The sequence below is a fragment of the Falco naumanni genome, chromosome 7 (genome assembly GCF_017639655.2).
Source record: "Falco naumanni isolate bFalNau1 chromosome 7, bFalNau1.pat, whole genome shotgun sequence".
NCBI classification, from domain to species: Eukaryota; Metazoa; Chordata; class Aves; order Falconiformes; family Falconidae; genus Falco; species Falco naumanni.
The window spans coordinates 63,680,989-63,703,539 of record NC_054060.1 but is presented as its reverse complement, the minus strand read 5'-3'; the positions used below and the strand labels follow the sequence as shown (position 1 = coordinate 63,703,539).

At 53.5% G+C, this 22,551-nt stretch overlaps 1 protein-coding gene across 1 annotated transcript in view; it reads left to right on the top strand.

Annotated features, from left to right (window-relative positions):
• Positions 1-22,551, top strand: part of LTBP2 (latent transforming growth factor beta binding protein 2) — a 73,869-nt gene that overhangs the window by 30,212 nt on the left and 21,106 nt on the right. The window contains 7 exon segments of the mRNA XM_040601794.1: positions 3,591-3,772; positions 5,052-5,222; positions 6,814-7,014; positions 7,369-7,637; positions 9,297-9,399; positions 18,221-18,295; positions 22,244-22,366. Coding sequence (XP_040457728.1) covers positions 3,591-3,772; positions 5,052-5,222; positions 6,814-7,014; positions 7,369-7,637; positions 9,297-9,399; positions 18,221-18,295; positions 22,244-22,366 — 1,124 coding nt within the window.

The window sequence follows — 22,551 nt, the reverse complement described above, 5'->3', positions numbered from 1 at the left end:
AGGCAGGCAATGGGTAGCATCCAGCCGAGCCCTGATACTTGCACGTAGCATGCTGCCATCCTCAAGGATAGATACGATGTACTTTCAAGCACAAGAGCTGCTATTTCCCTGTCTTATGCCACCAGTCACTTCCACCCAGTGACTCTTCAGAACTCGGGGCTGAAGTTGCCCTCAAGTGACCAGCACTAGGACAGTGAGCATTGCTGGACTGGGGAACTCTCACTTTTTTCCCTTGGGGTGCTTCCATCTATGCAGTAAAAGGCCTTGGAACCCCAGCCACGTTGGGGTCTGTCAGCAGACATCAAAGAACAAATGTGCCTGAGCTTCCAGGGTTTCATAGCTCTCACCTAGCCTCCCTAGAGCTCCACACGGCTTTTCCTTTGTCACTAACAAAACCAGCAGTAGCACACCAGGCAACAAAGCAGTAGGCAACAGGCACCAGAAGTTCCTTCACTGGCAGCAGGGCTGAACTAGTAGCTCAGAAATGTGTGGGCAGGTCATGCCTGACCCCCATGGCCATCAGAGGTAGGTGGTACTCCTGCAGAATCTCAGGAGACCTTCTGAAAGAGGCTGGCAGGGACTGAGGTAGGACTGAAACAAAGTTCACTTTTCTGCAATTATTCTGGTTAGCTTTGCAGATTACTGAAAAAACAAGCAACGTTTGCTTGCCCTCGTCTCAGTTTAGAGCTTGATTTTAACAAGACAACAAACACTTTTATCAGCAGGCATCTGTGCTCTTTGGCCAATCCCACTTGCTCAGTCTCCATCCCTCAATGACCAGACTCCAAACAGCATACGAACCTCCAGCCTGCCAAGCTGGGTGTCTGCCCAGCAGCAGGGGTTACCTGTGCTGCTGCTTCTCAGGACTCCCGCTTGTGCCCCCTCCCAGCAGCTCAGCCCTCATTTTCAGGGTTTTCCTTCATTAGAAACAATTAGGTAATGCATGTCCAGACCGGGGACCTCTGTCTCTGAGATAAAACTGTTCCTTCTTGGATTCCTACAGCTCAAGGCCAGAAATGATCAATAGATCAATACATAACCTAAAATCGCCTTCAGGACAGCACAGATTATGCATCTTTATCTAGTCATATTTGCCCTGTTCCAGTGATGTCTCATCTCCCAGCAGCATGCTTTCCTCTCCTGAAGCAATGATATGGGGAGCTGGGGAATCCACTGCTGGGGTGTTTTTTGCAGAAGGAAAACAGCTACAGTGCTGCATGTGGGTGTGAATTCTAGTAGGGAATCATTTGGCTTTGGTTTGCAGATGTTGTTGTTATATGACTTGCCTTTCTTGGTTAGATTACAAGGCTCTTTACACCCAGCATTTTGTTCCTGTGGAGAAACCTGTGCCCTGTAATCAGAGCACCTCTTCATCTTCTTTTTGCTAAATTGAAGAGATGGAATACTTTAGGTTTCTTGCAGAAAGGCATTTTCACCAACCCTCAAATTACTTTTGTCATGTTTTTTCCCATATCCTCTCCAGTTTTTCAACAACCCTTAGAAGATGTGACATACTTACTTCAGATCAGCACTAGATGCGATATTTTAGCATATATACACCCTGCTGAGATGAGGATGTGTAGGGAGGCAAAAATACCTCCCTGTTCCTGCAGTGTTTCACTACCCTTATATCAGGGCATTGAATTGACAGTTCATATTTAATTGCTTGTCATTACCCCCCAAAATCGTTTCAGAATTGCTGTTTGCCAGGATTGCCTCCTTCTATCTGCAGCTGCTGCCTGCATTCCTTCTTCCTTGAAGTGCAATTCTGCATTTGGCTCTATTAAAATCCCATATTGCTTGGATGGATTTGCCCTCCGCAGTGATCCAAACTTCTCTGTGCGATTGCTCTGTTCTCATCACGATACACCACATTGCAAATTTTTGTGTCAGCCGCACACATTATCAACGTCGTTTGTATGTTTATTTCAAAATGAAAATATTTATTTCCAGATGAAATCCTTGAATCTTGCCAGGCCTTGTACGGATCACCCTGGAACCCATCTAACTCCCTCCCCGGTGACAACTGCTTCTTGTGTTCTGTCACACAGCCAGTTTGTTATTCATTTCACATGTGCCTGATTGACATCGTACTGCCCTGTTTATTTTTTTATCGGAATAGCATGTCTCTCAGCCTGCCGGTGTGCATGCATGTATGTAATTCTATTGAATTACGAAAACGGACTCCTTTGACAAGTGGTTCTCCATAGACCCCACTGACTAGACCTCACTTCTGTGTGCCTTTCCTTTAGTTCCCAATTAATTGACCCGTGTGTCATCTTTTCCATTCCGTTGTTCAGAGCTGATTTTGGGCTCACTGGCTTACAGCTACCTTGTGTGTTGTGCTTGACCTCTTTGAATACCGGCACAGCATTAGATCCCTTTCCATCTCCCCAAATTTTACTGTTATTCCAAGCTATCCAAGCCAGGAATGTCAGTGAGCCAGAGCTGCTGTAGCCAACTCTCGTTGGATCATCCAGTCCTGTTGGGTTTAGAAATCTGTGTTCCCTGTAGACACTGTAACACCTCCGCTGTGCCCACTGTGACAGGGAAGATTATAAAAACCATAAAATGGGATGGACCTCTCTGGGCACTTTGGTGGGACAGGGCTAGCCTCTTTGCCCCAGCCATTCCGTCAGAGGTGGAAGTGTTGGATAGGGTATGCAGAAGACCTGTTGGTGTAGTTTGGTTTCAGAGGCATCCAAGGCTGGGACTTTCAAAGAAACTCAAGGGGTGTACAGGCAGCCAACCTATTTTGGCCCATGGTGTAGTAAAGCCTTTTTCCTTGAGTGAGGAAGACATTTGCTGGTAAGCGCAAAGCATCTTCTTGGAGGTTTAGTGCTGCCAGTCAGTGAAAGGGAATGGGAGCAAGTGCAATGGAGCACAATGTGCTCTTCTGATGGTTTGATTCAAAGAGCTCTGCCTAGCAGTCTACATGGCTTTATAAAAGAGTGTAAGAAGTGTGATCCTGTGAGCTGTTTTCCCCAGAAAACACCAAAAGCCATAAAAGCAGTTACTGCAGAAAATTGTACTCTGCGCTTACAGGGCTGAGTTCTTCGTCATTCTCTCATTTGTGACTCTCATGGGCCAAGTTTTGTTTATTTGCTTGGCCTGACTTCTCTTCTGAGTGCCTCACTGGTTCTTCAGTGTTCATTTGGGACCGGGAAGGCAGGCCCTGAGAAAGATCCCACCGCAAGAACAAGTGTATTTGGAGCTGCTTGTGTTTGCTGGAGAAGGGATGTGGTGGGGCAAGGAGCAGCCCTTGAGCGTGATGGGCAGGTGGAGGTTCTTCAAGGCAGCCCGAGTGTCCCTGTGGTGGGGCAGCCTGATGTGTCAGTACAGGGAGGGTATCTTGGTGAGTACTATGCTCTGCCAGGTTCAGGGCATGGGGCATGGTCCTTAGAGTGATATGGTGCCATTGTGATGACCGTAAGCAGGTGAGGAGTGGGACCCTGCTCAGGCGGGCAGAGGGCTGTGTCCAGGTGGTGGCTCAGGCAGCGAAGGTTGATGCAGGGTATCCTGGTGGACAGGCACTGTGGGTCAGCACAGTTACTCGTGAGGAGTATCAGTTCTTTTTTTCTCTTCCACAGGACTCAGAGCAGAATTGGCTCTCCTGTCTCCCCCCAGCACACAGGGCTGTCACGGACTGTCCGGCGCTACCCAGCCAGCAATGGCCAGCTCACCTCTAATGCACTTCCCGGCGGGAATGGACATGAGCAGAGCAGCTCTGGGCCACACATGGTTTCTCAGGAGCATACCTTGTCTGCAAGGGGTAAGACCTCCAGGGCTGTTTTGGGGCTTCTTCTTGGGGTGCCATGGCAAAGGGCAATGATGTGACTGGGGATCTTCGAAAAACCCTGGACTCCCAGGACTGTGCCACTGGGTGGGATGGAAAGGGTGGGTCAGAGTGGGCATTGCTGGGGTTAGTGAAGAAAGAGACCCTACTGAAGGAGGACAGATCAGTGGAGCAAAATGCTGGCAGCAGGGGAGAGGATCTAGAGGGATGTGGCAGATGCCTCCCAGAGGTGTTGAACATCACCCCAGCATGCTGCCCTGAAGGAGGATTGCCTCAATCTGTAGGGACAGTGTTTCCCAGCTTCCTCCTCGGTCTGAGCAGCCCTCGAGGTCAGATTGTGCAACCAGTGTCTAGTTGTTCCCTTTGGCTGCTCCCTTGGCGCCTTCTGACATGAGCGGGGATCAGGCCAGGCTGCTGGGACGTGCAGTTGCTGATCCTCAGTGCCTCCCCAGCTAGGACAGATGCAAGTTGTCTTCTGCAGCTTGGCTCCCCCTGAAGCTGCGAGTCCCCAAGGAGGCACCATGTGGCATCTCAGCCCTTATGAGTAGGGCTGTGAGCCTGACTGAAGCTGTAATCTCAAAGTGGGGGTTGAAATGAGGAGAAGAGAGGCTGAGCACAGCAAGGGGGCTGTCTTGGTGGACCGGGCTGGAAGGCTTTGGTGTCGAGCCAGCTGGTTCATGGTTACACAATAGTTCTACCTGTTGTCCATTTTCCACAAGCCCCCAAGAGCTCTGAGTGTGATTTCCCCCCCGTATCTAATGTGAGGGTGGTGGGGGACCAGCAGGAGACTGCAGGTAACTGTAGGAGGTCAAGGGGTGCTTGTAGGGAGACACTGGTTTTCTCAAGCCCTGATGTCCTCTTTGATGAATACCAGCGTGTCCGTTCTTGTGGAAAGCCTTCCAGTGGTTTAAGGGCAGCCAGTCTCCCGGCTACTGATGTGGCTGGAGAAGAAATATTGTCTAAAGCAGAAAAACGCCCTTTATACTGGAGTTAGTGTGTGTTCACAGCGAGTTATGCCACTCCGACTGGGCAGGCAGAGCACGCTGCTTGCTGTTTTTCATGTGTTGACAAACCTTTACCAATGCTGGTGCAGAGGACAGGCTGGAGCAAGCAAGGGGCAAGGAGAGGCACTACCCCGGGGAGGGACACGGACCCCTCCTTGCTCTGGGAATGCTTCAGAGCTTGACCTGTGAATTACTGGCCCCCTGGCCTGGAGATGCTGTTTCCACTTTGCACTATCCTTGTTTTTTCATAGGGGCCAACCTGACAGAGAAGATTAGGAAGATAAAAATTGTCTTCACACCCACCATCTGCAAACAGACGTGCCGGAGCGGACGCTGCTACAACAGCTGCGAGAAAGGAGACACCACCACTCTCTACAGCCAAGGGGGGCACGACCACGATCCCAAGTCCGGCTTCCGCATCTGTGAGCACCCTGAGGCCCCCAGCCCACCTTCCCGCCTGCTCCCTCACTCTCCTCCTTCTGCCTTTCCTGCCTTTACAGACTGATGGCTTGGGCTCCTGTAGGGATGGGAGGAGAGGGCCTCTCTCAGTGACTTGGAAGACATCTCCTGGGGTCTTTGGGGCTTACTCCATCTCTGCCTCTGGGGGAGGAAGACAGACCGTGCCTCATTGCTCTTTCCTGGGCAAGCAACTTCTGTTTCCATCCCACCCCAGGTAGAGGGGACGCGTGTGTTTGAGTCAGGCCTGCGGCCAAGCCTCACCACCCCCTCCTTCTCAGAGCCAGCTCACTGCTTTCATTGGCATCCAGTCTTGGGGCTGACTTTCATCACCTAATTTCCTCCTGTTCTCTCCTTTCACTCACGTGGCAGCCAGGAGAGCTGGCTGCAGGTTGCACGCTGTTCTTATAAACAGGGCTGCTGAAACCTCTGCTCTCCTTTCAGAGCTTCTGGGATTGCTCATCAGGTCACTGGGATACCGAGCTTTGGGTTGGGCACATCCTCTTGGAGCCGGTTGGTGGGAGCAGCCTGAAGGACCTGGTGGGACTTGTCCTCTGAAAGCCTCTGTAACTCTCAAATTCTTCTAATGCTGAGAGAGTGCAAAGTCTGGCTATTGTGGACACCGACTGATGGAGGGTTCATGGGAATTTCTGCCTAGATCCCAGTCCAAAGATGCATCTCCTGCCCCCAAAACTGGTTGCTGGGCTTGAGCAAATGAACTTGGAGCAGAGTGGGAGCTCATCCCCTGGTATGAACCTAACAAGCCATCCAGGGATGTGCAGCAACAGCGTCTCATCTCACACTGAAATGAGTCAGGATGATCTGTCAGGGAATCCCGTGCCTTGCCCAACTGTTGCTTACACTGAGAGACGCTCTGGGTTGCTCCAAGCATCTGATGAGGCCAGAAAAGACGTGACTTTGGTTTCATCTGTGGATGCTTTTTCGGAGCCTGGGCAGATGAATCGCTCCTGGTTCTTTTGTCCCACTCCACACTTCTCCCACTTGAGCTGCTGGCAGGGCCAAGGCTGGCCAGGAGACAGGCTCTGAGGACGTGGCTCTCTGCCCGTTCTCTCCTTCTGCCTCTCCCATCCCCGCTGAGTTCCCTTCTGGGCTGGGAGTACAAACCCTGCCAAGCGGGGAGGGGGCGATGCAGAAGAGAAGGAATTGTGCTGACTCAGCCACATGCAGCTGCCATAGCTCCCGCCCCACTCTGAGGGATCCTGCTGTGCCAGCAACACCACCTTGGCCCTGGGGGGCTGCCCTGCAGGGCCTGGGACCCCCAGGCTGGCTGTGGCCCCAGAGCCCACGGGAGGGCTCATCATCTTCAACCCATGACTCCGGTCCTGAGCGGAGCTTGGGGAAAATGGTGGTGCACAGCAGGGACCTCAGGCTGCCTCCAGGCTGCAAGTGCTGACCGTAGCCCAGTGCTGGGCCTGGTCCTTGGGCCACGGGGCTACTGCTGGCCCAGATCCAGGTGCCTGGGCTCCCACGGCCGCCCCTTTGGCTAGAGCCAGCGTCTCAGCTTCTCTGCTAAGCAGACCTCTCTTTGCCTTGCAGACTTCTGCCAGATCCCCTGCCTGAACGGTGGGCGCTGCGTGGGCCGGGACGAGTGCTGGTGCCCCTCCAACTCCACAGGGAAGTTTTGCCACCTGCCGGCTCCCTCTCTGGAAAAGAAGCAAGGAGGGAGAGCCCCCAAGACCCCGGCCAGCAGCTCCATGAAGCACTCCACCTACACCCTGCCCTTGTCCAACCAGCTGGGTGAGCGTGGCCGGCAGCTCCCGACCCCACATTTTCCTCCTGCTTGGGTGCTCCTCAGATCTTCATTAAGAGACCCGAGGAGGCCACTACGTCCTTATGCTTGCCTTTTCAGGCCAGGTGGTTAGAAAAGTGGTTCCTCTGGTTTCTGAAGGGCTCAGGTTGCTGGGGAAAGTTTTTGATGGGTTTGTCCTGGTTCTGGACTAAGTATTTTCCCTTAGATGCAGTTTTCCTCTAGATTTGCTCGTGGAGTTAGTCTACCCCTCCTCCCTTGTGACTTTGTGGATGACAACAATGCTCCTCGGGTGCCAAATTGCTGCCAGATTGTCACAACTGTGGTGTAAATTAATCTTTCAGCTTCCCTAAACCCTTCCCTGGTGAATGTCCATATCAACCACCCTCCAGAAGCCACCGTGCAGATTCACCAGGTGGCCAGGGTGCGGGGTGATGCAGAGGTGTCGGAGGAGAACAGCGTGGAGGCGGTCCTGGTGCCTCAGCTGGCCGCCGTGCCCTGGTACACCTATGCCAATGGGAATGGCAACAGCATCGCCACAGAGGGTGGCCAGCAGCAGCAGCGAGCCCCAGGGTTGCTGGGGAGGTGCTTTCGGGAGGCTCTCCATGGGCAGGTAAGGGGTCACCTGTGTGTAGATACCTTTCTTCTTCTGGGGTACAGATGCAGTGGCTTATGGGCCAGGGAGTGTGGCCTTTCATTGTGTGAAGCTGTTCAGCATCAGCATGGGCATGGGCATCACCCAGGTGCCATGGGCATCACCCAAGTGCCATGGGCATGGGCATCACCCAGGTGCCACGGGCATGGACATCACCCAGGTGCCGTGGGCACAGGCAGCAGTGTATTAGTACTTGGGGGAAAAATCCCTTTTTTTGGCCCAACAGGGAGACCTTGCTGCCTTGCCCTGACCAGGCTGTGCCCTGGGGCAGCGCAGCTCAGACTTGATGGCTTTCACACACAGTCTCATTTGAAAAGGGTGCCCTATTTATAGCAACATTTACAGCCACGCTCTGCGATTATTGTAGGAAGCGTATAAAACATAGGAAAATTCCTTTCCCTCTCAGACGATAAATGAAAGTCTGATTTCCATGGAACGACGCCTTCCTGGGCAGCTCGGTTGGGGCTTGGGAAGCAAACGCACGTGAGGGGCTTTCTCACTCCTGTCCCACAGTCATCGTAATTTCTTATTTTGTCTTTCCCCATATGTTTCTCTTGCGTCACTGGAAAAGCATTGGAGGCTTTTGGCACCCACTGGAACACCTGTGAGCTCCCTTGGAGCAGCTTGTGCTGAGCGAGAACCCCTGGCTGGGCAGCCTGGGACCGAGTCCCCTCCCCACCGCTCCCCAGCCCTTTCTGGGGGGCTGATCCCGGTTCCCATCCCGTCCTTCAGTCACTCCCATCCAAGCCGTTTCTAGCGGGATAAGTTCTCAGCTATTCCCTAGTGCAAAAATAAATGAGATCAACCCCTGGGGCTGGAAAAGCCCCGCTTCTATGTGGGGAGACAGCATCCTTTGACCCTGGGAAGGGATGATGATGCACGGAGATGCTCGTGGATGCCCAGACAGGCTGTGGGAGATGCTTTGGTAGGGGCGAGGTGGGTGGCAGGGGGTACCCTTGGTGTGCTTGCACCTCACACAGCTGGGGTGATGCCGTGCCCGGGAAAGCGAGGAGCCCGGCGGGGAGCACTTGCCTCTCCCCGCTCAGCCGCCGCCGAGCCGATCGGTATGTGAGCGCTGGGCAGGCGGCCACGCGCGCCTGGACTGGGGCCAGCTCCGGCCTGTGGGCTGCAGCAGCTCCGCTCTAATGGGGAAGCCTGTAATCCAGAGGGCCTTGGCGGGGGGGGCGAGGGGGCCGGGAAAGAGAGACTCATTAAGCAGAGGAAAGTGCCTGACCGCAAGCTCCCCGCCGGGCTGGAGTGGTGCACCCATTTTGCTGGCTAATCAGCCAGCCGCGGGGCTGATCCCAGGGCTTTGCTGGGTGATATCATCTCTGGTTCATCTCCTGCTCTGTTTGATGTCCCCTTCCCCCTCCGAGGGGTGCAGTCGAGGGAGCCTCATGTTTTTCTGTCTGCACAACTGTTTACTGTCTTAATCTGCGTCTCTGGTCCCACCACATCCCAGTGAGGAGCTGTGCCAAGGGGGCCATGCCAGCCTCTGACCCCAAACCATCATCCCCAGTGCTGGCTCTGCCACAGCCGTGCCAGCTGGCCGCAGTGCCGGCCATGCATCCCCTCCCCATGCCACAGAAGCCTCATCCTCTGCTCCTCTCTCCACAGTGCACCAACCCCCTGCCAGGGCTGACCAAGCTGGAGGACTGCTGCGGCAGCGTGGGGCTCTTCTGGGGTGCAGACCACTGCCTGGCCTGCCCGCCCCGGCCAGGTGAGTACCGCCACTGCCCAGCATGGCGTGAGGGATGGCCCGCACACTCGGCAAGCCAAAGTGTGGCTGAGGAGACATGGAGCGGAGCAGCCGCCCCCCTGCTGTGTGACTCTCCTTTGCCCAAAGCCCCTGTGGACAGGTCATGCAGCCCTGCTGCAGCCCATGCACCGACAAGCAGCATCCTGCTTTGGTGCTGGGTGCAGGCTCAGCGCTTTCTGCCTAGGCTGCCCCTGTGAAACCCCAGTGCGGCCGGTGGCTCCCGGCGTGCTAGCCCCACTTGCAGGGAAAAGTGGTAAAAGAGAGCCGTGGTTTTAGGAGGTGCAGTCCTAGAGCAGTGGAGGAGGCTGCAGACTCGGCCCTATAGAGTTACGGGCTTGCTCTGGGCCCGACACGGGCTTGGCAGGGTCTCTGGAAATAACACTACATCAAACAATTGGCAGGAGTGCACCCGGGGTCCGTTCCAGGGGCACGGGCGTCCAGCTCCGTTTCTGCTGTGCTTGGGAGCTGCACAGACTGATCCAGCAGGAGACGGGGATTCCTCGGCCGCTTTGCTCGGGGTGCTCTGTGATGGGCACGGCCCCTTGCACTGCGGCCCCATGCCGTGTTGTGGCGGAGAGGCTGTGCTGAGGGCCTCCTGGCTGGGGGGAGGCAGCCTCGCAGGCACAGTGGCTCTGGCAGCTGGTGCTGGCCGAGTCTGGTGCAGGGCAAGGTGCCCATGTCCAACACAACGCGGGCAGGGGGCTGCTCGCCTCTCTGCTGCCTGCCTGCCCCCTTTTGTCACTGCCTGCCTGCTCGTTCACTTGCTTTTGGACCCCATGGTCCAGGAGATTTTGACCCCTGAGGAGAGTGGAGATGTCCAAGGCGGCAGGTTTTGTGCAAGAAGTGTGGTGTTGGTGCCTTCTAGCTCTGCCCAGAGGCTGCCCCGCTTGCTCCCACACATGTTCCCAAGAGCTGTTTGCATCTCGTTATCCTCCCTCAATTCAGCTCCTCCTCAGCCAGGGGTAAGGCTGGCTGGAGCCAAATTCCTCACAATCACAGACGAGGTTGTCAGCATCCTGGAACCCAGCGCAGATCTGGGGAGTTTTGATTGCTGTCATTTTCCTGCTCTGCATGGCTCTGCTGTGGCCCCAGGCCACACCGCTCCTTGTTTGCCCTTATCCACATACCAGCACCAAGGGAGCCTTGGGCACATGTGGTATGGGGGTGACCATGGGGTCTCCAGGTTCAGCACAAACAAGGAAATGCCCCACACAGGTCTCAGCCTCCGCCTGTTCATCCCCAACCTTTGCATCCCCAGTCATGGCTTTTTCTTCCCCACCCTGCAGGCAGTCTCCCTGTTTCTCACCTTGTCTCTGTGCTCCCCCCACTAGGAAGCAGGGGGGCTGCTTAACACTTTGGTTAGGCTACAGATGGCTGCAAAACCTCTGCACCTCCTTTCTCTTTCTCTGTACCAGGATGCTAGGTATCACTCAGTGGCTAGAGCTGCAGCAGTCATTTGCTCTGCTGGACTTAGATCTTCAGGCTTCACAATGTGTCTCTATCACAGGCTTCCAGACATGAAAATAAGCATTAAATACTCCCGTGTGGTCCTTGCAATCAGCCAGCCAGTAGAGCATATGCACTTAAGAAATGCCTCCTAGCTGCCAGCAGGTCCCATTTCCACAGCTCAGCATGTCCTGTGTCCCAGCAGCAGCTGAAACTCAAGTGAGGTTGTCACTGCTGGTCTTCATTGAGTGGACATATGCTTCTCTGGCTTTTTTTCAGATTAATTCCATGGAGATATGAAAAACATATCCCCATGGATCTTCTGTCTTCCTGTGCCACAAGAAAATCCCATTCTCAGTCCCGCTGGCTTTGGGTGATAAAGGTCCCCCTTGGAGACCAAATGGCTCTTGTTGATTTTGGCAGGAATTCAGGCTAGTTGAAGGGGCCGTTTTCATTCTCTTTAATCGTGTACAAGTATCTTCCTCCTTTGGCTATCTCTGATTGACTGCCCTGTAACCAGCCCCACATGCTGGAGACCACACAGTGCAAGTGAAAGGAGCTGTAAAGCAGACACTTGATAGAGGCAGCCTAAGAGAGCCCGGCTGTTGCGGAGTAAGAAGCCCAGATGGCTGGCATGCTTTCCTCTGGCACGCTGTTTTCACGCACTAAAGATCTCACCCCAGAATGGAGTAAGGGAAACAGTCCTTTCTCCATGATCTTACCGCTCTAATGGAGCCATCGAGCACTGTGACCCCTCATCACCCTGTGCCGCCGCTGCCAGGGCTTCCAGGTCCATGCCTGTCCAATGCGAAGGCATCGCTCCACGTTGTTCCTGCCTGTAGACCACATCCCACACTCACATTCCTTCTGTCTCCTGGTCTTGCTGGCTTGTGTTGCGCTCACTTAGAGTCACTGGGCTGTAGTTCAGTGAACTGGTGTCTCGTGCACAGAGATAACATGTCCAGTGGATGTTTCCAGCTTTCTTCTTGGCACTGTGGTCTTCGGAGAGAACTTCTCCTTGCACTCGTGTGTCCCGGGGAGGCGTGCACCCGAGTAGACTTGACAGTGCTGGGAGTTTAATTCCAGCAACCAGAGACAGAAATGGCAGAAGCTAGTTCAGTGTAAACACTTACAAATGTACAGAAGTGCAGCCAGGCAAGAGCTAGACAAATGGAGAACTTGTTTGGATTGACTGTCTGCCCGAGACACTGATTGTTAGTAGAGTCTGGATATGTCCGGATGTCTCCATCGACTGCAGCTTTCATGTTTGGGACGTGTTTGTGTGCGGAAAGACATCAGAGAAGAAGAAGAATCGGAGGCAGGCATCTGTCCGAGAAAACCTGCCATGACCAATCCCTGCTACTATTTGTGTTTTGCCCAGCGTCAGAAAAGCCAAGGCACTCGAATGCTTCCTCTGCATCCTGAGACCATGTTAAAAGCTGGGTTCAGAATTAAGGTAAGGTGGGTGTTGACCTGGCCAGGACTCTCTGTAGTGGGTGTTACATTAGTCTCAGAGGCTTCTTTAGGCTCTGCTCAGGCTTTTGGCTGTCTGGTTTGCTGCTGGGAGGGTGTATATTGTTAAGCCCCTTCAGAGAACCGGGCATGGAGATGGGTGTTTGAGCAGGGTACAGCAGAAGTCATTGGGAGTTTGCTGATGCTGATGTGAGAGCTGAAGATGGGACGCTACGATATGTCAGAGACAGCTCCGGGAGAAGGGGAGAGCTGAGAGCTTGCTCTGTGAGCTGTTGGGGTGAAGGCTGTCACCAAATCACAGAGAGATGACCCAGAGACAGGGCCCTGGACAGTGGCAGGACACCTGTATGCTGTTGTGTGGCTGCAGTCCTTCAGCTCCAGACAGAGACGGCTGGACGAAATGTGCTGCACTGCAAGATAGGATAAATCAGGTGGAGACATCCAATGACCCTCCTGCACCTTTAGTACTCCGAGAATGCAGTGGAGCACTTACTGAGAGGCTAGAACAGAGAGGTAGGAGCATATGGGAGCCGGAAGGTAAAACCTGGAGAAGACTGATAGTAGGAAAAGGCAATTGGAGGCTGAGGAAGCAGCTGAAGTAAAGACACTTGGACATGGCTGGGAGGAAGCTCAAGGACCGGCAGGGTATTTCAGCAGTGATGGCGAGGTAGCTGTGCAGAAGGAATGTCCTGTCCTGTGGCAAGCTCAGGATGTGCAACTAGTAGCAGGCATACTGCTGAGCAGAGCTACTCCTGCTTACCTGCCAGATCAGATACTATTTGGGGTATACAGTTGTCTGTGAAGAGGAACATGCTGGAGTAAGTTCAAGAGATAGTCTGTGGAAACTAAACCCAACAAGACCCAAGCTGCAGGTCGACACAGACCCCAGGGCAAGTGTGGATTTGGGCACTGGTTTCCCTGAAGCCTTGGCCCCCCTGAGGCCCATGGGGATAAAGGAAACTGGTAGCAGAGAGTTTACCCAGAGGAGGTCATAGCCCTCCTCCTCCACCTCCTCCCTGTCCCTGAGATCACACACCATCTGCGACCAGCAGTGCTCCAGGAGAAGCCCATACTGGTGATGGACACCACCTCCAGTACTGCCCAGGAGCTACAAGTTTCACCTTACTATGTGGGTTTGGGGAAATTTCTGGGTGCAGCAGCAAACCTGCATCTTCCAGGCCCTGGTTTGTCAGTGCCCCCTGTCCCTTATTTCAGGCTGACTGCAGCCTGAGCGTGGGCTGGGCTGCACACCCACCGTCTGTGCTCGCTGCAGATCTTCCTGGGCTGCTTTCTCTCATCCTGCCTATGGGTTTTAACTGCATTAAGAAACAAGTCTTTGAAGGCTATTGTTTTGTTTTTATTCCCACTCCCCGTGTTTTTTCAAGTTTTTTGTCCTAGAGAAAAGTCTGAATTTCACTGGAAAGTTGGATCTCGTAATGTCTGGCTTGGCGGCCGCAGCACTCCCCAAACAGACCTCCCACCGTGAGAGGGGTGGCAGCTCACCCATGGAGCCCTCGTCATCAGAAACACCGAGCGGCTCCTCAAGCCGTGCGCCGTGCCTGCAGGCATCGGAACAGCCACAGGAAGCCCCTTGAAAATCAACCCCCTGGTCTGCTCTTGTTGCGATTGGATTGGGGAGGATACAGGGGAAAAAAAACCCTGGAAATATGGGAAGGAGGTTATGGAGGGGGCTGGTTCTGCCGCCACTACACCGTGTGCCACAGGGAGTCAGTCCAGGACGGTAAAGAAGGGCTGGGGGTGGGGAAAGTAACTGAACCCTCTGCAAGGTTGTGGCAGTACCACAGAGAGCAATGCTTGACTTGGGGAAGTGCTGCATTTTCAGGACCTCCTTGTTCTGTAGAGTGCTTGTTTTGCCCATCACTCATGTGCAGCGCTGCGGTCTAGGCACGCAGCAGCACAGTGTTGCAAAAGTGAGGGAGTTTTTAGGTGTGGTGGTATCTTGTCCCAGCTGGAAGCCACTGTGGGACAGAATGAGGTTCCCTCTGTCAAAATGACCCCAAGGCCCGACAGTAATTACCAGAGTCTTTTTCCTTCGAGCACCCTTTTCACCTTGAAGCAGAGGGCTTAGTTTCATATGGCACATCAGCACGGGTGCATGCCCTCCCCACCCCGGCTACCACAGCCTTTGTTGGGGCACTGGAAAAAGGCTTGCTGGAACCTGCCTGCCACATACCACCCAGAGGAGAGGAGAGCAGTCATGAAAGATCTGGACTGAAGCATTTGTGTCCTTTCCCTCTTGTCTATTCTGCCTGGGAACAGCTTATCCCCACAGCCCTGCCTACTTCTTGGTGTGGCATCTCCAATGTGTTTTGTCTCTGGAGGCTGCTGTGGGGTCTGAGCTGTTCTGGTTTTCTTCCAGTGAGTTCGGCAGCGGAGGTCCTCTCTGCAGTGGAGGCTGATCATACTAAACAGGCTGAGGTTTGACTGGGTCCACCACCCCCACCACTACAGATGCCACGAGACCAGGCACTCTGCCTCCTTTCACCTCCCACGTGCTGGCAAACCCAGGGCAAGCAGAGGCAGAGCAGCCACCCACCTGAACGCACGCTTTGTGCCCACTGCGGGCACGGGGAGATGCCTGGGGTCCAGCCAGGGTGGAGGTTCTTCTGTGGAGCTCATCCAAAGCCTCCAGAAATGTCTGTGAGTCCTGAAAGTGGCAAAGGAGTTCAGCAAAGGTGTCTCAGAGGGATAATGGCCTTTGCGTGACAAATGGAAAGAGCTGAAAGAAACAGGCTAGCTTTCGGCAGCCGAGCATTTCCTCACTTCTCATCTGACCGCAGCCTTGCCTCTTCCCCTTTTAACAGAGTGATATTGGCTGGCCTAATGCAATGTATTATCTTATCCTACAAACCTTGGCTCGCCCTTGTGTTCAGGCCCTTGTGGCTACCACCACTAGAAGTCGTTTCTTTTCACTTCACCATCAGCTTGAGCTTCTTCGTCTCATCTTCAGACAGTTTTTGGGGAGCCAGGACCCTTGGGTAAAGCCCCTTCTCCTAGGAAGTGATGGAAAACTAGTGTAGCTGCTTAAAGATCATCCTGCTAGGCTGCAAAATCCTTCTGCCTGATTTCTGTGCATTCATTATCCTTTTGATTCTGCTGTGCTCAAGTATTGCTCTGGCTGGGGCAGAGGTGCTGGTGGGAGTCCTGGGCCATGTGCTTTGTGCTCACCTTTCTGGGGCTGTGATCTTACTGCTCCTTTGTGTGAGCCCCATCCCAGTGGGGACCCCTGCTGCCTGAGGAGCTTGCGGAAAGCAGCACTGGGGATGGGATGAAGCAGAACTGGAGGGAGCAATGAGGAGAGCCGAGGGGGGCTGCTAGTGTGCAGATACCTGGTGAGCACACTGCTTCGGCACAGCACCCTTGGGGCTGAAGTGCCCAGGAGGCGAGGCTCTGAAATCACACCCTTGAATCAGGAGCCAGAGCTTCCTGCCTTCAGCAAGCCTGAAATCCTTCTGCCTGACACGTGTAGCTCAGCTGCTCTATGCCCAGCTGCAGGCTCTGGGAGAACCCCTTCCTGGAGAGACTGTGCACAGACAGACAGAACCAGGAGGCTGGGACCCCTCTGGCTGTGGATGCTGACAGATTTCTGCCCTCTTCGATCATCAGATTGGCTTTTTCCCTTTGCTAGTTTCCAGAGGAATAGCCTCCAAAGCTGGTCTCCCACTCCTACCAGCTGCATGGGAGAGGGGTGGATGCTGATCTCCTTTGCAGGAAAGTCAGGTGTCCTAGCCTGGCTTTTCAAGGGTTTTGGCCATCTTTGCTGTAGTTCAGCAATATTAGAGCTCATGGAAGGAAATGGTCCTCTCCTCAAGTAACCAAGTACAAAGCTGAGAGTTAATAGCTTACATCCTCCTGCAGCCACATGCTGTCTTCCCTCGAGGCCAGGTCCTGGCAAAAAGAGAGCAGCCTCCATCCAGGACTTCAGACACCGTCTTGGTTCCCCTTGGTACAGAGAGATCTGCTCACGTTACATTACAGTTATTCTTTCCGGGAAACACGTGTTTCTTTGCAAAATGCAGGCGTTTGTCCGCAGCCTCACGAGTGATTTGCTGCAGTAAGGAGCTGCAGGTTTCTGCAGGCTGGAGTCATGTGAGTGCTGAAGTGGCACGAGACCTGCTTACTCACCCCCCATCAGTGGTATTTTCTGCTCTGCCCTCTCCTCAGCAGCATCTGGCAGAGGGATGCTCCAGGATCTGTTTCTCCACAAAGGCTTTTCACAGAGGGAGTGGGGCTCTGACACATATCGTCGCTGTTTGATCTCTGGCAAGCTTGGCTCCCCATCGGAGGGCTCACACATAACGATGCTGCTTCATTTGAGTGTCTGTTACCATATCGTGCTGAGACTGAAGACGCTTCCAAGCACAGCTAATGCCTGTCGGCAGCCCCGAGCCCACAGACCACGGTCTAAGAAGACCTGGAATCCCACTGGGGCACTAAGCCTGAAGCCCATGAGCCAGAGGTTTTTCTTCCTTCCCAGAAGGCTGGAAATGTACCCAGCAATTCCCAGTATCACCAGCAACACCCTTACCCCTAACACCCAGATACTTGTAAGCACCTTCTGCTTACAATTCATAACCGAACTGTTGAAGACGGTGAACAGATTTTTTTGTCTCAGTCATTCGTCCAGCCACTAAGGATCTCTCTGTACCTGGAAAACCTTGTAGCTTCATTTAATGTGCCTGGGGAAGTCAGGCTTCCTGTTCTCCTCCCTGGTACAGGCTGGTGAACAACTTGTTCTCCTGTCTTTTATTTCCCAAGTGCCTTTATCCTAGGAGGCTGGTCTCTTGCCTTTCAAGACGTGTCTTAGAATGGCTTTAAACTGCATTATGGAGTCCAAGTGTCCAGGACAAAGAGTAACAGACATGCCTGTTTTCTATCCCCAGCGTGCTGTTTGAGTTCTTAACCTCTGCAGACTCTTTCTGACCATCTCCTGCCACAAGGATGGTCTCAGTTTGTCCCTGGTTCTCGAACGCTGCAATGCATTGGGAATCTGCCAGATCCCCAGTGTGGCTATTGCCATGGAGGGCTTTCCATGTATGACACCAGGGTGTGAGCTACTGATGCCAGGCAGGAGGAATTCAAGTGGTGGGAATACAGCTGGACAGTCACTTCGCTGATACATGCACTTCTCGTTCCCCAAGTGTACAGTCCAGAAAATAAAAAAGAAACCCCACCCTGGGAAAATCCCATCCCTAGGCAAAGCATCCTTCTTTCTACCCCACCCCATGCTTACTCACTTCCCAGCCTGTCACCTCCTGGATTCCTTTTCCCTTGCTCCAAAATACGATGCCTAGATTTGACCTCCTTGGAATTTATGGGTGACATTATACTTGCTTTTAAAAAATTTGAAGAGGTCTAATTGTGCAGGTTATAGGGCATTTTGAAACCCACAAAACTATTTTAAGCACCAATTTGAAATTCTCTTTGATGAGAGTGATCAGGGCAGGAAATCACATGCAGTAAAAAACAGGGGAACATGATAAACAGGCCCTGGGCTGTTATTGCAGCATCTTGTCAAGGACCTCTGTCATTCCTTTCACTCTGATCCCCCTTGTCACGTGCCACTTGGCTATCCAAGCTGGCCTGGGAGCAGGTGACATAGCGGTAGACATGAAGTGCAGGCAGCACCTCTGGGTCACCATGTTGGTACCTGCCAAGCAGCAGAAGACACTGCTTGGGAAATGTGGCTGCTCCCACCTTTCCCTCTTCCCTGGGAGTCATTGGAGACCCATCCAAGGCAGACCTGGGGACCCTTTCCCCTCTGCAAGAAGGGCAGAGACAAGACAGGATGCTGGTGGCTTGTTCTACTGCTGATGTCCCACACTCTTTTCTTTCTTCCCAGCACACCCTGTGATTGAGAACGGGCAGGTGGAGTGTCCCCAAGGATATAAGAGGCTGAACCGGAGCCACTGCCAAGGTAAGGATGCTGCTTTCATATCTCTCTCCCCCTCCCACATCCACTCTCAGAGTTGTAGTTATCTACACAAGCTAAGTACAATTATCCTGCTCCCTGACGTAGATCTGCAAAGAACACAACTTATAAAAATCTCTGTGTTTTCACAAAGAATGAAAAAAAAAACAGGTAACATGGACTACATGACTCAGCTCATAAGCATAGTAAGCAGATGGTTGCATCAGCACAAGAAAACTCACCTGTGTAGCCCTACTGACCCAGTCAGGACCTGTGCTGCTGCTCTGCTAAGTGTCAGCGCAAAAACGCTTCTCCCATAGTCTGAAGCAACAGAAATTCTGTTGCCTGAAAACATTTGGGAAGGTTGTCAGCTTGTTCAGTTACAAGTGGGAAGGTGCCATAAGAGTGATTCCTTCTGTTCTGAGTGTGCCACTTGTCAGTGCTGACAGGCTGCCCTGTCTGCCCCACGCTACTGGGGTCTATCCATCGCTTACTCCCGCAGTCCCTCAGCTCCATATGAGGAAGGTACCAACTCTCCACTTTTCTCTCCGGTTCATGTTTATTTGGCATGTCTTGGACCCACAGTGCTTGTGTTTTTCCGTGCTCTGGCTGAAGTGGAATTTTATGGTTCCCTCCTCATGATTCATGATAAGCTGAGAGGTGTCATCTCGAAGATGCAGCAGGGAGCCTGGGCCCCGTCCATGCAAATCCAGGGCTGGCAATCCAGTGACTCATCTCTTTTAGCTTGGGACTTTCCACCATGCTTACTTAATTAATGATTCAACCTCCCCACACTGTCCTGAGGGAGAACTTTCAACAATGCAATGGCTTCTATTCTCTTGGTGCTCAGATCTCATCCCTTAAGTGGCCACAGACAGCGCTATGGGTATGAGGAGCTACCCCGAGACATCGAATAGGAGTCAGAGGAGCAGAGCAGCTGGAGGGACTCATGTCAGCAAGCAGAGACCTGCAGTGCTTGCTCTGGATTTGTGTCCCCTCTGGAGCAGGGAGAGGCTCAGAGGAGCAGAGGGAGATGGCAACATGGAATTGGCTAGGAAGATGTTTTTGCACAGGAAAAAGCACGAAGCGGAGAATTGTGCTTCTGCGTGCTCCTTCTTAAGCTGGGCTGGAGAAGTGCTGTTCTGCAGACGCTCTGCTGCCTCAGGGTGCTTTTCCCAGCTCTGCTGTCACAGCGGGATGTGTGTCAGGAAGCCCAGCACCTCACTTCAGGGTCCAGAGTGAGAAATCTGGCTGATAGACTGTGGGAGAGGCTACATGAGGTCTTCTCTTGCCAGCCCAGGTAGGAGGGGAGCCAAGGGGCTGGAGCAGGGCTGATGGTTCCTGAGGCCATTGGCTGTAGGAAAAGAACTGAGCTGGAAAGGAGCTGAGCTCTGGCTTTGCAGGCTGTTGTCAAAGCATGGGTGAGTGATGGGAGGAGGGCCCTGGCAGAAGCCCACTTTCCTCTCTTCTGTATGGACAGAAGGGGTTGTCTGCTGCCTTTCAGCAGGGGAATAAATGGCTCATCTCTGCAAGATGTACTTTCCTTTCCTTGCTGCATCCCATTGACAAGGAACAAGGCTGCAATGAGTCAGAGCAGACTGGCAGATCCAGCCACGGAACCTCCCGGTACTGCTGGGACCAGCAGGAAAGATGGCACTGGAAGTGATAAAGTGGTTGCTAGACATGAGGCAAGGGTTGTCTTGGAGGCTTAGTGGCAGGGAGGTGTGCGTGCACAGTGGTCACTGCGCAGGACACACACAAGGCAGCTGGGTGTCCATATATCCTTGGTGTCTATTGCTGACTCGGGTCCTTTCTGCTCACTAAACACCAGGGAAAACCAGCCTGCAGCTTTCCACCACGGGCTGCCTGACCCAGCACGTCTGTTTCTGAGGAGCACCGGCAGGCTTGTGTGGGGTGGGAAAAAGCAGCTGAGACAGCGTATGGATCTTGGTTTGTGGTCCCTGAGGCTTTTTCTTGTGGGCTAGCCCCATCCCTGGCGTGCTGCAGGGGGTAGGAGCATGTGGCCCCAAGCACACCTGCCTGCTTCTGTTCCCCACGGGGATTTCCACTGCGGGGGGGTCCTCTGCTGCCAGTGAATAGAAGGGGTTGGACTGAGTCTGGGACATAGCCCTGTTTTAAATTAAGCTCATAAAACACAGCCCTTGGTGCTTGTTTGTTTTGTGTTTTCGTTACTCTAATCCCTTCAATCCCTTTGCTTATGCGAAGGCCAAACAATTCCTCCAGTTGGTGTGTTGGAATGACATAGTGCTCTGACCATGCCGGGGAGTGACAGCGATGAGCCCCGAGGCTCCTCCAGAGAGCCCAGACCTCTTCTCTGAGGGGGGTTCCCAGCACATTTCGGGGTGGCCACTGGCTGCTCTCATGAACTCTGACCTGTGCTTGGTACGGAGCAGGAAACATTGCGCAGCCAAATCCTACTCCTCCCCAGCCTGCTGCACATCCCAATAGCGTTGGTACTTCCAACTGGCTGAACATCATGACCTGGTCTTGATGGCTTCTGTGTGCCTCAACCGTCTATCTGTGGGGCAGCTGGTGGGGTGAGCAGGGGGAGTTTACGAGCACAGGACTGGGGAGGACCTCTCGGGTCACGAAGTCTGAACTCCAGCTGTCATAGCTGGCTCTATGACACCGCCAAGCATTGATGCTTCAGCTCTGAAGAATAAGATACTGCTGGGAAAGCCATTCCTGATCCTAGCTGCTCTCAGTCAGGCTCTTCGAGTATTTCCATTCTTCCAAGTGTCTCAGAAGCCTGCCTCTTCACTCCTTCCATCTTGAGACAGTCTCTAGGGCACCACTGGGTGCTGTCAGGGCACCTGAGGTCTTACTAGGGCCTCGTACGCTAGCATTGGGATTGCCTTGTGTCTTTGGAAAGTGTCTGGCATGTGCTGCCTAGCATCGTGTTGGCATTTCTTGGTCTTGGCAGCTTGCAGCTGCCCTGTGAGCAGTGAGTGTGCCCAGTGCCTCTCACTGCCTGTTCCCACCTCTTGTAGTATACATTTCTGTGATTTGTCCCAGGGTGGTACTGAGGTTCATTCCTCTCCTGCCACTCTGTGCTTCCATCCAGCTCTTCCTGCACTGCTGGTGCCTCCTGACACTGCACATTCATCAGCACACTGACCTTTCTAGGCCAGGCTCTTTAGTGAAGATACAAAGCTACATCAATCCATGAGGAGGGCTTCCTCCTCGCTCACCACCAGGAAAGCTCCCCCTATGAACTTTTGCCAGTTTCTGTCTTCTCCAGCTTAGCTCATTGTTCCTACGTGGTGCTGTAGGAAAGGCTTTACCACAGGCCAGATGGGTGAGCCTGGCAGAGTTTCCCTGGGATAAGCCCAGCTCGCTTCCTGAAGGCTGTATCTGATGTGTGCTCCGTCAGGGGCAGAGCAGAGCCTGAGGCAGGGCTTGAGCTTGGCAACTTCCCGCTCGCTCAACCTGTTGCTAGAAGATGACACTAAAGCGGTGAGCCACAGCCTGGCCCACCATCCCTCCACCTCCAGGAGCATCCGTCACCGCCCTCCCTGCAAGCTGGCACTGAGTGTCTCAGCAAGGATCCTCCATGGATGACAGCCCCATAGAAGAAGTACCAGGGACTGGGTGAAAGGACAGGACCTGCAAACAACAACCGTGATGGCTGTAAGAGTGATGCTGTCGGGGTGGCTCATCATAGGGGCCACATCTGTTTTCCATGAGGATCACAAAGCAGAGCAGTCATTCACAAGCCATCCCTGCAGCTGCAGCAATCAAGCTCTGCATCACAGATGTGAAACTGCTGTCACTGTGGAGGTCCCCGCCACACTGCTTGGTGCGGAAGCTGCTTTGAACACCAGCCTGGCTGAGACCACCTTGGTCTGCAGCACCTGCATGGGAGGCACTAGGTAGGGGGCTCAGATCACCCTCAGCTTCCTCACATCTCACCAGGCTCTCTTCTGTCCACAGATATCAATGAGTGCTTGATGCAGGGCCTGTGCAAAGATGCCGAGTGTGTGAACACCCGTGGCAGCTTCCGCTGCACCTGTAAGCCTGGCACCATGCTGGACCCGTCCCGTAGCCATTGCATCTGTAAGTGCTCCAGGGAACCCCTCAGTTTGGGAAGGGGCCTGAGCAGGACCCCACGTGCTGTCCCACGCTTGTGTGCAGGATGGGTCCCCTTCTTCTCCATGGACATCTCATGGCCACTGCGGAGCTGGAGGGGATGTGCCTGTGGAGCAGCATCAGAGGATGCAGCCTCCTGGGTTGCAAGAGCT